Source organism: Gopherus evgoodei, chromosome 5, assembly GCF_007399415.2.
Source record: "Gopherus evgoodei ecotype Sinaloan lineage chromosome 5, rGopEvg1_v1.p, whole genome shotgun sequence".
Classification (NCBI taxonomy): Eukaryota; Metazoa; Chordata; order Testudines; family Testudinidae; genus Gopherus; species Gopherus evgoodei.
In genome coordinates this window covers 14,652,539-14,666,114 of record NC_044326.1, presented here as the reverse complement: position 1 = coordinate 14,666,114, position 13,576 = coordinate 14,652,539, and the positions used below count along the sequence as shown (strand labels likewise).

The following is a 13,576-nucleotide window of genomic DNA, read 5'->3' as shown; positions in this document are numbered from 1 at the left end:
CGTTGTGCTTTGTCTGTGACTGCAGTAATTTCCAACTCACTATTATCATTATCCACATTGTGTGGTATCTGGTGTTTAGAGCAGTGTTTCTCAACCCACAGGTCGCTACCTAAAAGTGGGTCAAACAAATGTACAAAAGTTTCACAGCCGCCCAAGCCCTCAGCCCCGCCACCAAGGGCTGAAGTCATGAAAGTCACACAAAACTCACAGAACCAATGACCTCTGTGACCCAGCCTTACCGATTAGCCAATCGAATGGAAGGTGGAAAGAGTTATGGGAAAAGAGTGCGGTGGAGAGTTTCAAGTGAAGAGTGTGTGTCTCTAAAGTGAGTCTCTAATTAGTGAAATGGATACATTTTTAAACTGTCCTGTTGCAACTGCAAGTACCAATGATAGTAGGAATTCATCACAACCTGAGAAGAAAAGTAATTGTAGATACGACACTGCTTGCTTAAAGTTTGGGATTTCATTTACCGCAGACCGAAATGATGAACACAGGCCAGAGTGTGCCATCTGCAGTGAACTGTTAACAAATGAAAGCCTAAAACCATCAAATTAATGTAGACATTTGGAGACAAAGCACTCTAGCTATAAAGAGAAGTCTTGATTTTTTTTAAATGAAAAAGCCAAATGGAAATGTCAAAAAATAATATGAACATGCATTTACTGTCCGTCAGCAAGCACTGCATGCCTCTTATCATGTTGCACACCGCATTGCAAAAAAGCTCACGCTGTCACTGAGGAGTTAGTTTTACCTTCTGCTATCAACATATGCACTAAATTGTCAGGTGAGTCGGTGGCAAAAAAAATTAAAAGCAATCTCTCTCTCTCTCCAACAATACAATATGGAGAAGAATCCATGATATAGCTCAGAATACACCAAACCGCAAACAACTGATCGTCTTTCAGTAAGCGACTGTTTTGCTTTACAATTAGATGAATCTACAGAAGTATCAAACCATGCTATCGTGCTGGTTTATGTAAGGTATGCATGAAAAAGTGATTTGCAAGAACAGTACTTGTTAAGTGCAGATTTGCCTATTTCTATTACTACTGCTGATATATTTGTTACACTGGATAATTACTGGGAGTCAGCGGGATTAAGATGGTCGAAGTGTGTTAGTGTTACAACTGATGACGGAAACATTCAGTAGTTGCTCTAAAAATCCTTTTGAAAGCACCCAATGCAACATGGAACTAGTGTTTCCTGTACAGGGAGGCATTAGCAGCTAAAGACAAGGCACCTGAGCTTCACAAAACTCTTCAAAATGCTGTAAAAATAGTGAATTACATCAAACAAAATGTCAAGAATTCATGATGCTTTCACGCCTTCTGTCAGAAAATGGGCAGTACACATGTACATCTGCTTTACCGGCTGCCCCATGGCAAAGTGTTGTCTCATGTATATAAACTTAAAAATGAGTTGGCAGCTTTTCTTGAAGAAAAAAAATCTCACCTGGTAGACCACTTCAGTAACAACAAATGGCTTGTTTGTGCTGCATATATGGAAGATATATTCGATCACCTGAATGATTTGAATCCGTCTTTACAGGGCGGAGGACACAATTGCTTTGAGCTAACTGACAAAATTGCTAAATTTAAAAAAAAACAACCTCTCTCTGTGGAACAAACATGTTTCAAATGATAGGATGGACATGTTTCGTAACGCATATCCAGAAACAAAATTATTTTTGAAAGATTCCACTAGCCAGGAAGCACTGAAGAAAATGATCAGTAGTCATTTAGCTAAATTGCATACAAGATTCTGAAATTACTTTCCAGACGAACAACTTGAGGGCAAAGAATGGATACAGGATCCACTTGGAGTTGTGTTGGAAAACATGAATCTACCTAAGGAGCAAGAATCTCAGTTGGTCAAGTTATCTTGCTTTCACAGTCTATAGAGAAAATATCCTGAAATGAGCATTCCCCAGTTTTGCTGCAGTGCTGCTGCTGGAAAATGTCCTGCTCTTGTTTGCCATGCAATTAGTGTCATTTTGCCTTTCAGTACAACATAGTTGCGCAAACCTGGATTCTCTGCCTTGACTCAACTGAAGAATAAAAGTAGGAATAGACTGGATGCTGAACACAACTTTCAGATTGCGCTGACTAAAATTACACCAAACTTTGATAAACTTGTCAAAGAGAAACAAGCTCAGGTTTCTCATTAAGTGGAAACTAGGATTTATTATACTGTTAATGTGTTCCTGTTAATGTTGATTTCTGCCTTTAAACTTTCTGGATACTGAGCTGCTTTAACTTATTATTACTATTATTATTGTTATTGTTGCTGCTACATATAGTAGGTAATAAGTATTTTGGAGCCAAAATACGTGTGTTTTCTACTTATTGGATTGGGACGGGCCATCAATGTTTACAAATGGATCCTGGTTCAAAAAAGGTTGAGAACCACTGGTCTAGAGCACACTGAAATAATGATATATTCCTGGTCCCTGCAGTCTGAATTTGAGTAACTTTATCTGATTAATCATATTTTAAATATTGTAAAGACAAGAAATATTAATAAAGTACTTTCAGTTTCATAAACTAAGTAATAAATGGAGTTTGAGACTTCCCTTTCCCCTCCCAAAAAGAGAAGCTGTTTGCAAACAACACAAACGTTAAATTACTTTGTAATGTTAGAAGAAATATATGCACCTTATAACAATATCAAAATCATTCAGCACATGGCCTAGCTCCAATCCATGAAGTATTCCACCACTTCCTACAACAACACAACGCTTACAGTGTTTTGATTTCAAGTTCTCTGGCAAGTCATGCTCAGGTAAGAGTTTTAAGAGGTTCTGAAGTTTATGAGAGTTCTTGTGAAATCCAAACGGAGGTTTGTATTTAAACACATCTTCATATCCATATATATCTTCTCTTACAAAGGGAAATATGTTCGCTCTGTACTTTTCAGCAAATAATCTGTTCATCTCCTTCTTCACAAAAGAAGGTCGACATTCTCCTTGCTGTATGAGTTCGGCATATTTTTGTGCTCTCTGAAACAAGATGGTATATAAAATTTAAGTCACACAAACTAGTACATTTCAGTATTATAAATATAGCATATCCTGTCTGAAGCAACCTTCCAGGAGGCCAACAGACATCCATAAATTAGCAGGTGTAGGTTTTAGAAAGATAAACAAAGCTGAACCACCAACTGTGGGAAATTTAAAACTAGTCAGTTAAAACAAGAACCTACCTGTTTGTGGTGATGATATGATTTCAGAGTATAACTTTTACATCCTTCAGGTGGAAGATTTCTTTAGGAGTAAGTTAGAGTGCAGGTGCAGTCAGAAAAATTACTTTGTAAAAAGGTACCATTTTACAAAGCTTGTCTGCTTCCTGCACATTTTCAAGCAACAGCTGGTTATTTTTGTTCATGGCCAATACAGCTACGGAAAAGGAAGACTGTCATCCACCAGTAACAAATTTGTCAACTAAATTTTGATTGCATAAACTGAACCACCAGAGACATGTGAACTGGAAAGAAAAACTCTGTCACATCTAAGACAGGATTTGCAGCATATTGACTTGTGAACTGATTTTAATTTAGATGTTTATGGTCATTCAAAAAAATCACACTATAACCATGCTTAAAATGTTAACCCAGAAGCGGAGGGTCACAAGTTCTCCTTAAAATGAAGATGAAGTACCAATATAAAAACCTACAGTACTAGCTTTCAGCTGATTCTTCCCTTGCCAAATAAATGATAATCAGTCTCTTTGAAACAAGATCCTCCTGCACATTTTTAGAGAGTAGAACCTACAAATTGTGGTCTGGCACAAGGAGGAAGCTTTAGTATAGTTCAAAGGCAAAGATGTCATTTTACCACCCCTCAACAAATTATAGGATTTATCATAAAAACAAGAACAAAATGGAAAGATGGGAGGAACAGAGGCATTTAGAAAACAAAGAGATGTTTGTGTGATATATATGGGAGAGTCAAAAATGCAAACCTGATGTTAAGATTACAGAAAAAGGGGAACAAAGGAAAATGGGAAAAGAGGACAGGTTTTTTTTTAATTGCAATAAAAAAAACTCCATAGATGTGCAGAACAGACCCTACCGGTACCAAAAATGTTTAAACGGGCCCAGGTGTTTTAGAAGTCTAAGCAGATATTCTAAATATCAAATTCTTCCTTCTTTCCCAATGCAGGGTGAGAGTTAGCACCTTTGTGTTACAGTGTAATAGCAAGCACAATGTTTCAGTTTTTAGAACAACTCTCAAGCCTTCTCACTCTCCAGTGTGGCATTACAGAAGCTGGTTTTTAAGTCTGACTAATCATCCCTCCATTCTGCAACTTCCAGTGAGGTCAAAGGCATTCCATGCATGCAACTGGCAAAATGATCAGGCCACAGAATTCTATGTACATATCTAAGTCCTTTTTTCCTTCTTGCAACCTTCCACTGTGTTAATGCAGTCATATCTTTTCAAACTATGTATCATGTCTGTGAAGGTAAATGTTAATCTTTCATAAACCATTGTTTTCTTCCTCTAATTTTATTCCTAAAACTCTATAATTTTCTCTGTGTAAGTCTCACTGCCTACACAAGCATAAGAATTGAAAACCTCTGCCTCTCAGTGCAGGCAATGGAGCATACAGAGAGGTAAATTCATCTGCCTTCATTGTAGGACTTCAACCTCCAACTCCATCACTTCAGGTCCTGCAGTGAACTTTCCAGCTCAACACAATACATCAGTAACATCTGCTAGATACAGATAAAGAATAGCAAACCTTTACACGTTCAGGGTCCACATAGTGCATTTTCTTCATGTCACATTCTTCAGGGCCAAAACTTAATTTGAGGATATAAAGGAAGCACACCACGACTGCAAACAGTGTAACACGTCTAAAAAGAACAAGAGCCATTGATTACTTTTAGGGCAGTAGGCCATTGCCAATAGTGGAGTTATTTCTGAGCTACTCCTTTGTGAAGCTGATAAAATGTGAGCAAGTTCAAAAAAAAAAAGTAAAGAAGCATGTTTAAGTGCAACTCATAGTGAGACACTGCATAGTCCTAATACTGTAAGCCACATTCTTCCTCACCTCATCAAAGCTTTTTGCACTACAGTGGATCAATACTGTAATATGGAGACTGGTACTCAAGGATGCTTTTGCTTTGCAGTGTGGTTCTGCACTAGTATCGGTTACTTTAAACTAAATGACCTAGATGTGTCCTGCATCAAAACTGACTACATCAACAGGCTTCTCTCTGTACATTTTGGGACTACACTAAAGTGCTTTTCGATTTCTTTAAAAAGAATAGTTTTACTTCACTCTTAAAAATTGCCAAAACAAACATTACGCATATAAAGAGTGCAGTTGCAAATTGGGTTTTCATGATCAAAAATACTTAAAATGTTTTTGGTGCTGAAAACCCAATTTGAAAATTTTAGAGCCTAAAATCCCAAACCACCACTTAGGTGCCACCAAGTCTATTTTGAGTTACTTGGAAGGCCAGAATGCAGGATTTATAATCCCAAATTTAAAAAGACACCCAGAAACCCAACTTTCCGCCTTATATTAAAAAGCCAGCATTTCTAGAATTATTTTAATCCAGGTTTTCCTCAGTGGTCTGAGCATGTTAAAGGGCTATGTGAATGCTGAGTATTATTACTGGGAACTACTATCTGAATAACATAAATAATAAGAGCTACCAGTCAGCTGAGCACTGTTACCTTAGATGGAGTGTTATAGTTAGGGCCCTACCAAATTCAGTCATAAGATTTTTAAAAAATCATAAATTTCATGTATTAAAATCTGAAATTTTACAATGTTGTAATTTCAGGGCTCCTGACGAATAAAGGAGTTATGGGGATTGCAAGGTTATTGCGGGGAGGTTGCAGTACTGCTATCCTTACTTCTGCACTGCTGTTGGCAGAGGCACTACTTCAGAGTTGAGCAGCTGGAGAGCGGCAGCTGCTGGCTGGAAGCCTTTTCACTGACAGCAGCAGCATAGAAGTAAGGATGGCATGGCATGGTACTGCCACCTTTACTTCTGCGTTACTGCCTGCAGAGCTGGGCCCTCAGGCAGCAGCTGGCCTTCTCCAGCCACCCAGCTCTGAAGGCAGCAGCACAGCAGTAAGGGTGGCCTGGTATGGTATTGTCCCTCTTACTTCTGTGCTGCTGCTGGCAGAGTGCCACCTTCAGAGCTGGATGCCTGCCTAACAGCCACCGCTCTCCAGCTGCCCAGATCTGAAGGCAGCAGAGAAGTAAGGATGGCAATACTGTGACCCTCCCTTGCAACTCTCTTTTGGGTCAGGCCCCTTGGTTTGAGAAACGCTGGTCTTCACTGTGGACATCTGTACAGTATAGGGTAAAAGCATACTAAAGACCAGATCTCACGGGGGGAAATCAGATTTCATCATCTGTGACACATTTTTCATGGCCATGAATTTGGTAGAGCCCTAGTTATTCATTTGAAAGTATTTTAAACAATAGTTTCTGTCCTCTTGTTTCACTACCATCCCTTTCCCACAGACACCAGCTAATTTGGGACGTAGGAGAGAGTAATTAAAAATTGTTACTAATAAACAGTTACTACTTTATGCTTCCCTGTCCCCAGTGCTAGTTCCTATAATGGGAACTACTCCCTAAGAATGCTAACAGACAATGTTTATTAACGTTTATTCCCTTGTTCCGAAAGGGATTAATATAAACTATAAAGAACAGATGTCTTTTGTGCTGCCAACATATGAAGGCATGTAATTGTCTGGCCTTTAACCTCACAAAGGATCGGATTAAGTATGAGAGAAAGTTACTTACTATAACTGGAGGTTCTTTGAGATGGGTGGTCCTTTCCTGGATTCCAAACACGGATGCACATGCACACCATTCGCTGGAGCCGGAACTGTTCATAGTAGTATCTGTTGACCTGCACATGCATCAACTGCGTGGCACATTCGAGGCTTTAAGAGGCTGTGCCAGTCGACACCCCTCCCAGTTCCCTCGTACCAGGAAGCAAATGGAGCCCAGAGCACAGGAGAAAAACGGCTGAATTGGAATCCAGATAGGGACCACACATGTCGAAGAACTTCTAGTTACAGTAAATAACCTTCTCTTCTTCTTCTTCTTCTTCTTCAAGTGATGGACCCTGTGTCAGGATTCCAAACGCGGGAGAGCAGCAAACAGCGGTCAGTATGGAAGCGGTTACGAGGGTTCTTGAGAAGACCAAGTCAGTACGACAGCGTGACCAGCTGCTGCATCCATCACCATCGAGGGGGCAATGGCATAGTGAGAGGAAAAGGTGTGGACAGAGGACCAAGTAGCTGCCCAACATATCTATTGCCATGGAACATCTGCAAGGAAAGCCAACAGGGTTGCATATGCCCACGTGGAGCGGTCATGCTGCAACAGGAGATCCATTTGGAGAGGCACTGGGAAGAAAGGGTACAACTCCGACAGCACTCTGTGATGGCGATAAAGAGCCAGGGGGCCACTCGGAACTCACGTGTGTGATGGAGATAAAAGGCTAATGCTCGGCAGACATCAAAGGAATAGAATATTCACTCCATGGGAGAGGCGTGTGGCTTAGGGCAGAAGACAGGAAGGTGTGTACTCTGGTTGAGGTGGAAGGAGGAAGTCACCGTGGGCAGGAACTCAGGGTAAGATGTAAGGAGATCCTGTCTTTGTGGAAGATGGTAAATGGCATATCTGCCATCATGGTGGCCAGTTTGCTGACACGTCATGCGGAGGTGATAGCCACCAAGAAGATCACCTTCATGGAAAGATGGGAGAGGGAGCAAGTGGTGAGGGGTTCGAAGGGTGGCTTGGTGAGCACACAGAAAACCAGATTCTGAACCCAAGAAGGGACAAGCCTTTGTACTGGGGGGAAAAGTACTGAGAAGACTGCAGAGGAAGCAGGAGGTTGTCGGATGGATGAAGATGGAGAAGCCATCCACAGGAGAAAGAAAGGCACTGAGTGCTTCCAGGTGGATGCAGATGGAGGAGTGAGCAAGGCCTGACTGGTAGAGATGACGGAGGTAGTCCAGAAGGACAGGAATGGAGATAGAGTCTGGAGAGATGTTATGGCGCTGCACCCACGAGGTAAAGCGGTGTCACTTAGCTTGACAGTAGATTTGAGTGGACTGGTATCGGCTATGAGAGAGGATGTCTTGGACGGGGTCGGCACAAGCCCAGTCTACACGCGAGCCCCATCCAAATAGCAGGTGGTGAGATGCAGAGGGCTCGGATTGGAGTACTGTAACCAGCTGTGCACCTGCATTAGGAGACCCGGGAGGGTCAGAAGAGGAATTGGAGGGCAAGCACAGATTGGTGTACCAATACTGGCAAGGTCAGGAGAGAGCTACAAGGATAACCGTCACTCAGTCCTTCCGCACTTTGCGCCGGACCTGGGGAAGGAGGGGAATCGGTGGGAAGGCGGAGTGGAGATCCAAGGTCCAAGGAACGAGAAGGGCGTCGCCTATGAACCTGGGCCCAGAGCTCAACGGGAGCAGAAGAGGGGAAATATTCCAGTTCTCAAACTTCACAGAGGTCCCAGTGCAGTGTGCTCCACCAACAAAAGATGGATCAGAGAGTGGGGTTGAGGAGTCTGACTCCTTGTCGGCGTGGAAGGACCAGTTGAGCCTGTCCGCCGGGGAGTTGCTGGTGCCTTGGAGGTGCACAGCATACAAGATGATTCCATGCTGGAGGTACCAATTCCAAAGATGGAGGCCTCCATGAAGAGGAAAGGAGACATGGTCCTACTGGTTCATTGATATATACAACCTTCATCAGATTGTCAGACAGGAGCTGAACATGGCAGAAACAGAGGAAGGGCAGGAAGGTCTCACAGGCCAGGTGGACTGCCCGTAGTTCTATGACGTTGATGTGTATCCGCACAACCTTTGGTGACCAAAGACCCTGAGTGGTGCAGCCGTCAAGGAAGGTGCCCCAGCCAAGGACTGAGGCATCTGTGTTGGAGAGTGGTGCTAGGCATGGGGGACATGAACAGAATGCCTGCTAGAATCACGGACAGTTTGCATCACCAGGTGAGGGAAGCCAAAACAGTAGGAGGGATGATGACCACCTTGGGCAGGTAGTCCGACTGGGGATCATAGATGCAGCAGAGCCAGAGTTGAAGACAACACATATGGAGGTTGGCATATGGCATGACTGCAGTGCAGGCCACGATATGGCCCAGGAGGGATAGGTACTGATGGAGGCACATTTGCGGACGGCGGTGGAGCATTGCGATAGGAGAAGTGAGGAAAGCAAAGCCATCCATGGGAAGAAAGGTATAGGGTGCAGAGTCCAGGTGTACCCCCAAGAAAGTGATCATGCAGGTAGGGATGAGGATTGACTTTTCCTCGTTGATGTAGATCCCCATGCTGCTGAGGATGGCGTGGAGGGTCTGGTCAGAGGCAAGAGGTGCCACAAGGAGCCAGTCATCCAGCTAGGAGAAAGAGGGAATGGCCCTGGTGCCGCAAACAGGCCACCACAACCACAAAGACCTTCGTGAAGATGCAGAAGGCAGTGATGATTCTGAAGGGGAGGACGTGGAATTCATAATACAAACTCCTCACCGAGAAGCAGAGGAATTTGCGATGAGCAGGGTGGATGCCCATGTGGAAGTATGCATCTTTCATATCAAGAGCAGCGAACCAAGCTCCACGGGAGAAGGAAGGGATAATAAGGGGGAGAGTGACCATCCTGAAGTGAAACTTGTGAATAAACTTGTTCAGGGAACGGAGATCCAAAATGGGATGAAGACCACTCCCTTTTCTTCAGGATGAGGAAACAGAGGGAATAAAAACCACGACCACAGTAGGGCCGCAGCACGGGTTCTATAGTGTCCTTTTGGAGGAGGGCGGTTACTTCCTCATAAAGATGGTCCTGGGAAGGGTCCAAAGAGTGGCCACTGGGCAGATGATTAGGAGGGAAGGAGAGGAATTCAATAAGGCAGCCTTGGTGGACGAAATCCAGCACCCAAAGGTCAGGGGTGATCCTATCCCAATTGTGAGCAAAGTGGGCAAGACAACTCCCGAAGACTATCTGTGGTGTGGCCAGAGGGATGGAGGAAGGTTCACAGTTCTTGAGGAAAGAGTCAAAAAGGTTGCTTAGATGGATGGCGATGGAAGCAACAGAGGAAGAACATCGAGGTCGCTGGGAGCAAGGGTGATGCAGGTCAGGTGGCCATTGAGGGCACGGCTGGTAAGTGGAAAAGGGAGAGGGCAGAAGGACAAGCGTTGCTGCTGGCGGGTCAGAGCCGGAGTAGAAATGCCCAGCGACTGGAGGGTGGCACGAGAATTCTGGAGGGAGCAAAGGGACTTGTCTGTCTCGTCACTAAATAGCTTATGATTGTCAAAGGGAAGGTCCTCAAGAGTTGTCTGACCTCCACAGAGAAACTGCTAGACTGGAGCCAAGAATAGCGACGGAGCACCACTCTGGATGCCAAGGAGTGTGACATAGTGTCGGCGGTGGCATCAACAGTAGTTTGGAGAGCTTCGTTGGTCAACAGTTTTTCCTCATCCAACAGATGCTGATATTTCTGCCGCTTTTCTGGAGGAAGGAAGTCCTGAATGTCCGCCAGCTTGGAATAGGACAGGAAATCATACTTTGCAAGGACAGTCTGGTAGCTGGCAATGCGGAATTGTAGACCCATGGACGAATATACTTTGCGGCCCAGCAAGTCCAGCTTTTTGGTAAAGCAGTCAGGACACGTGGATTTAAAGTGCTGCTGATGAGCGCGCTCCATGACCATGTGCACTACCAGGGAGTGGGGTGGGTAAAGAGAAAGTCCATACCATTAGAGGGCACAAAGGAGCAGCGTTCTGCCTGCTTTGACGTAGGAGGCTGGCATGTGCCCAACAGCCTGAGCTGGCTGCAAGATGGTGTCATGGATGGGCAAGGTGGTATGGGAAGGCCCCAGAGACTTGAGAATGTCAAGGAAGTGTTCCTGGGAATGATGAACATCCTTCACTGTGAAATTAAATGCAGCAGCTCTGCCCCGCGGAGCAAGCTCTGATACTGGGTATGGTCGTTAGGCACCAAGAAGGTGAGTGGAATGTGGGCATCGTCCAGGGACGAAGAGGCACCTGTGGGGACTGAAGGTGCCAACGGTGCAGCTGGAGCTGATGAAGCAGAAGCATCCAGAGATTCCTTGTGGAAGGTAGCGGTATGGGCAACAGATAAGCAGTGATACAGGCGGTACATCCCATGATCGTGGTAGGGGTCTCAAGCGGTGTCCATGGGTAGCGGAACCATGGATCAGCTGAGGGACCACAAGTCTGTGGGTGTGACTAGTGCCGAGAGTCGAGGCTGTAGGACTGGGCAGAAGAGAAGGCTGTGTCTGGGACAGAGGACCACTCTGATTCCAAAGAGGGGTCCGGTAGAGAAGGAGCTGTCAGTGAAGGCAGAATTGTCAATGCAAAACGAGGTCCGAGAGGATGGTCAACAACTAGAAGGGGTGCATCCGTCACAAGAGCCAGAGGAGAAGGATGGAGTAGGAGGGGCTCGTCTACTGGAGAGGGGGCGTCTCGGAACAGGCAGGGGTCCAGAGCGCAGGGGAGAGCTAACGAAAGGCAGCATGAGTTCATCTGACAGCATCGGGGTGATAAGCATGCCAGAGTACGCAGGACTGGGTGGGACAGGCCAGAAGGTCCTGGTGGTATTGATAGTGCTGAGGGCAAAGGAGGCGGCCCAGGTGCAGGAACAGAAGACAGAGCCAGTGGCAGACAACAGCATTTGGAGCAGTGCTCTATATAAGCCTTCTTAGGAGCAGGAGCCTCCACAACTGCACGCAACTTTTCGTCCAACCTAACATGGCGTGGGGAGGTAACACTGCAATTAGAAGCTGTCCCAGTCGGGGAGCCACTCTTATGCTCGTGCTTCTTGTGCACGCAGTGGGGTTTCGGCAGGTGTGGCAGTGCTGCATGGGAGGGGCCCAGTGAAGCGCTCACCACCAGTGTCAGGCACTGTTCCAGCAGATCCGGTGGAGCCGTGTCCAGTTATGCACGTGGGTGCATTGACTCCTCCATCAGATATTTGCGGAGCTAAAGTTCACAAGCTGCTTGAGTCCAGGCAACAAGAAACAGTACAAGGCAGAAAAGGGAACGAATGTGCTCGTGTCTCACTGAAAAAGAAAAGAGAGCGCAAGTTACAGTTCTTGAAGCCGGCTTGTTGGGGCCAGGGAGAAAGAAACCCCTGAAGGGGAGAAGTCCAAGGAAAACTAACTACCAAAAACTCATGGACAACAACTATATACAGCAGAAATGAAGAGCAGTTCTCCTAACGAGAAAGAAGAGTTCCGACTCTGGCCATGCAGCGGAAAGAGGGAACTGGAGTAGCGTCGACCCGCACAGCCTCAGATGTACCATGCATTTGATGCACAATGCACGTGTGGGTCAACAGACACTACTGCGAACATTTCCGGCTCCAGCACACGGCACCCATGAGCACCAGCGTTTGGAATCTAGATAGGGACCATCACACAAAGAACAACCTTGACTTAAGCATTAGTTCACATGAAATGGAGCTAATGGAGCACTAAGCCTCAAAGGTGGATGCACCATCCAGCACTTTTATGCTACTTAACAGCATCCTTTTTTTGGACACTCAGCTTATTCAAATGTACCATAAGTGTATGTCTTGTATTTGCCTTTTATTTTAAAGTTACAGAATCCAGGAGTGTGCTAGATGGTTTACAATTTAAAAAAAAAAAATACACAAAGACTACAGTAACAAGATCACACATTTAGTCAGTTTTGCTTATACGCACACCCAGTGTGTTGCGTTAGGTTTTTTCTTAGACATATGTAGGTCAATCAAAAATTGCACAGCATTTTACACAAATTCTGCAGAGACATGTTATATCATCACTGCTGCAAAAAAGTTTCAATTCACTTGCTATTGCTTCTGAGAAGGCACAGCCAAGGTGTTTTAGACTGGAGTCCTTGCCAATACTCCACTATAAAAAGGCCATTTTCCTAAGAATTGATGAATTTTTATTTTTTTTTTTACCCAGAACAGAATAAATAATGTTAATTAAATACTTTCTGACAAAGACTATTGTATAACAATAATTCTGCAATGTCAATACCCTGATTTGTCATGTTAAAAAACAAAAACAAGAACAGTTAGCAAAATGCTATTTGGTCATTGATATCTTAAAAACACTCATATGCTAAAGAATAAAAATATTTTTAAATTGACCATTACAGATGGATATCATTCTTATTCTACTTGTTAGTTAATTTTAATAAATTTCTTGTTATTAGGAAATCTGGGTATGGATTTTTGAGGTTTAGTTATTCATTTATTCCCATGGACAAAGCCAACCATAACAATGTATGGATTTTTATACACAAATAAATATTGTCATTCACTTAGACTAGCATAGATAATTTTTAATAAACTAATGATTGTATATTTGGTTTCTGCATGTCAGAAGTTAACATTCAATAAAGCCAAGATTTTCATAAATGAGTGACTAAAGTTTATATTATTAGCGAAGTTTGCTAATCCACACTCTAGTAAACCATAAAAACACTGGGAGGTTCTCCATACTTGACAAAGATTTAATGGCCCACATTGTAATGATGTGTCTTAATATAAATATATCTTTATTT

At 43.9% G+C, this 13,576-nt stretch overlaps 1 protein-coding gene across 4 annotated transcripts in view; it reads right to left on the bottom strand.

Moving 5' to 3' along the window:
- The window catches only part of ST3GAL5 (ST3 beta-galactoside alpha-2,3-sialyltransferase 5), a 41,189-nt gene that overhangs the window by 14,389 nt on the left and 13,224 nt on the right, over window positions 1–13,576 (bottom strand). For 2 of the 4 annotated variants that reach the window (XM_030563145.1, XM_030563144.1), the window contains exons 2-4: window positions 6,774–12,081; window positions 4,743–4,857; window positions 2,658–3,001 (exon numbers count right to left, since the gene is read on the bottom strand). In XM_030563145.1, the coding sequence (XP_030419005.1) occupies window positions 2,658–3,001; window positions 4,743–4,781 (383 nt within the window). In that variant the 5' untranslated portion in view covers window positions 4,782–4,857; window positions 6,774–12,081. The remainder of the gene's footprint in view (window positions 1–2,657; window positions 3,002–4,742; window positions 4,858–6,773; window positions 12,082–13,576) is intronic. The other 2 variants (XM_030563142.1, XM_030563143.1) reach the window with 1 other exon arrangement.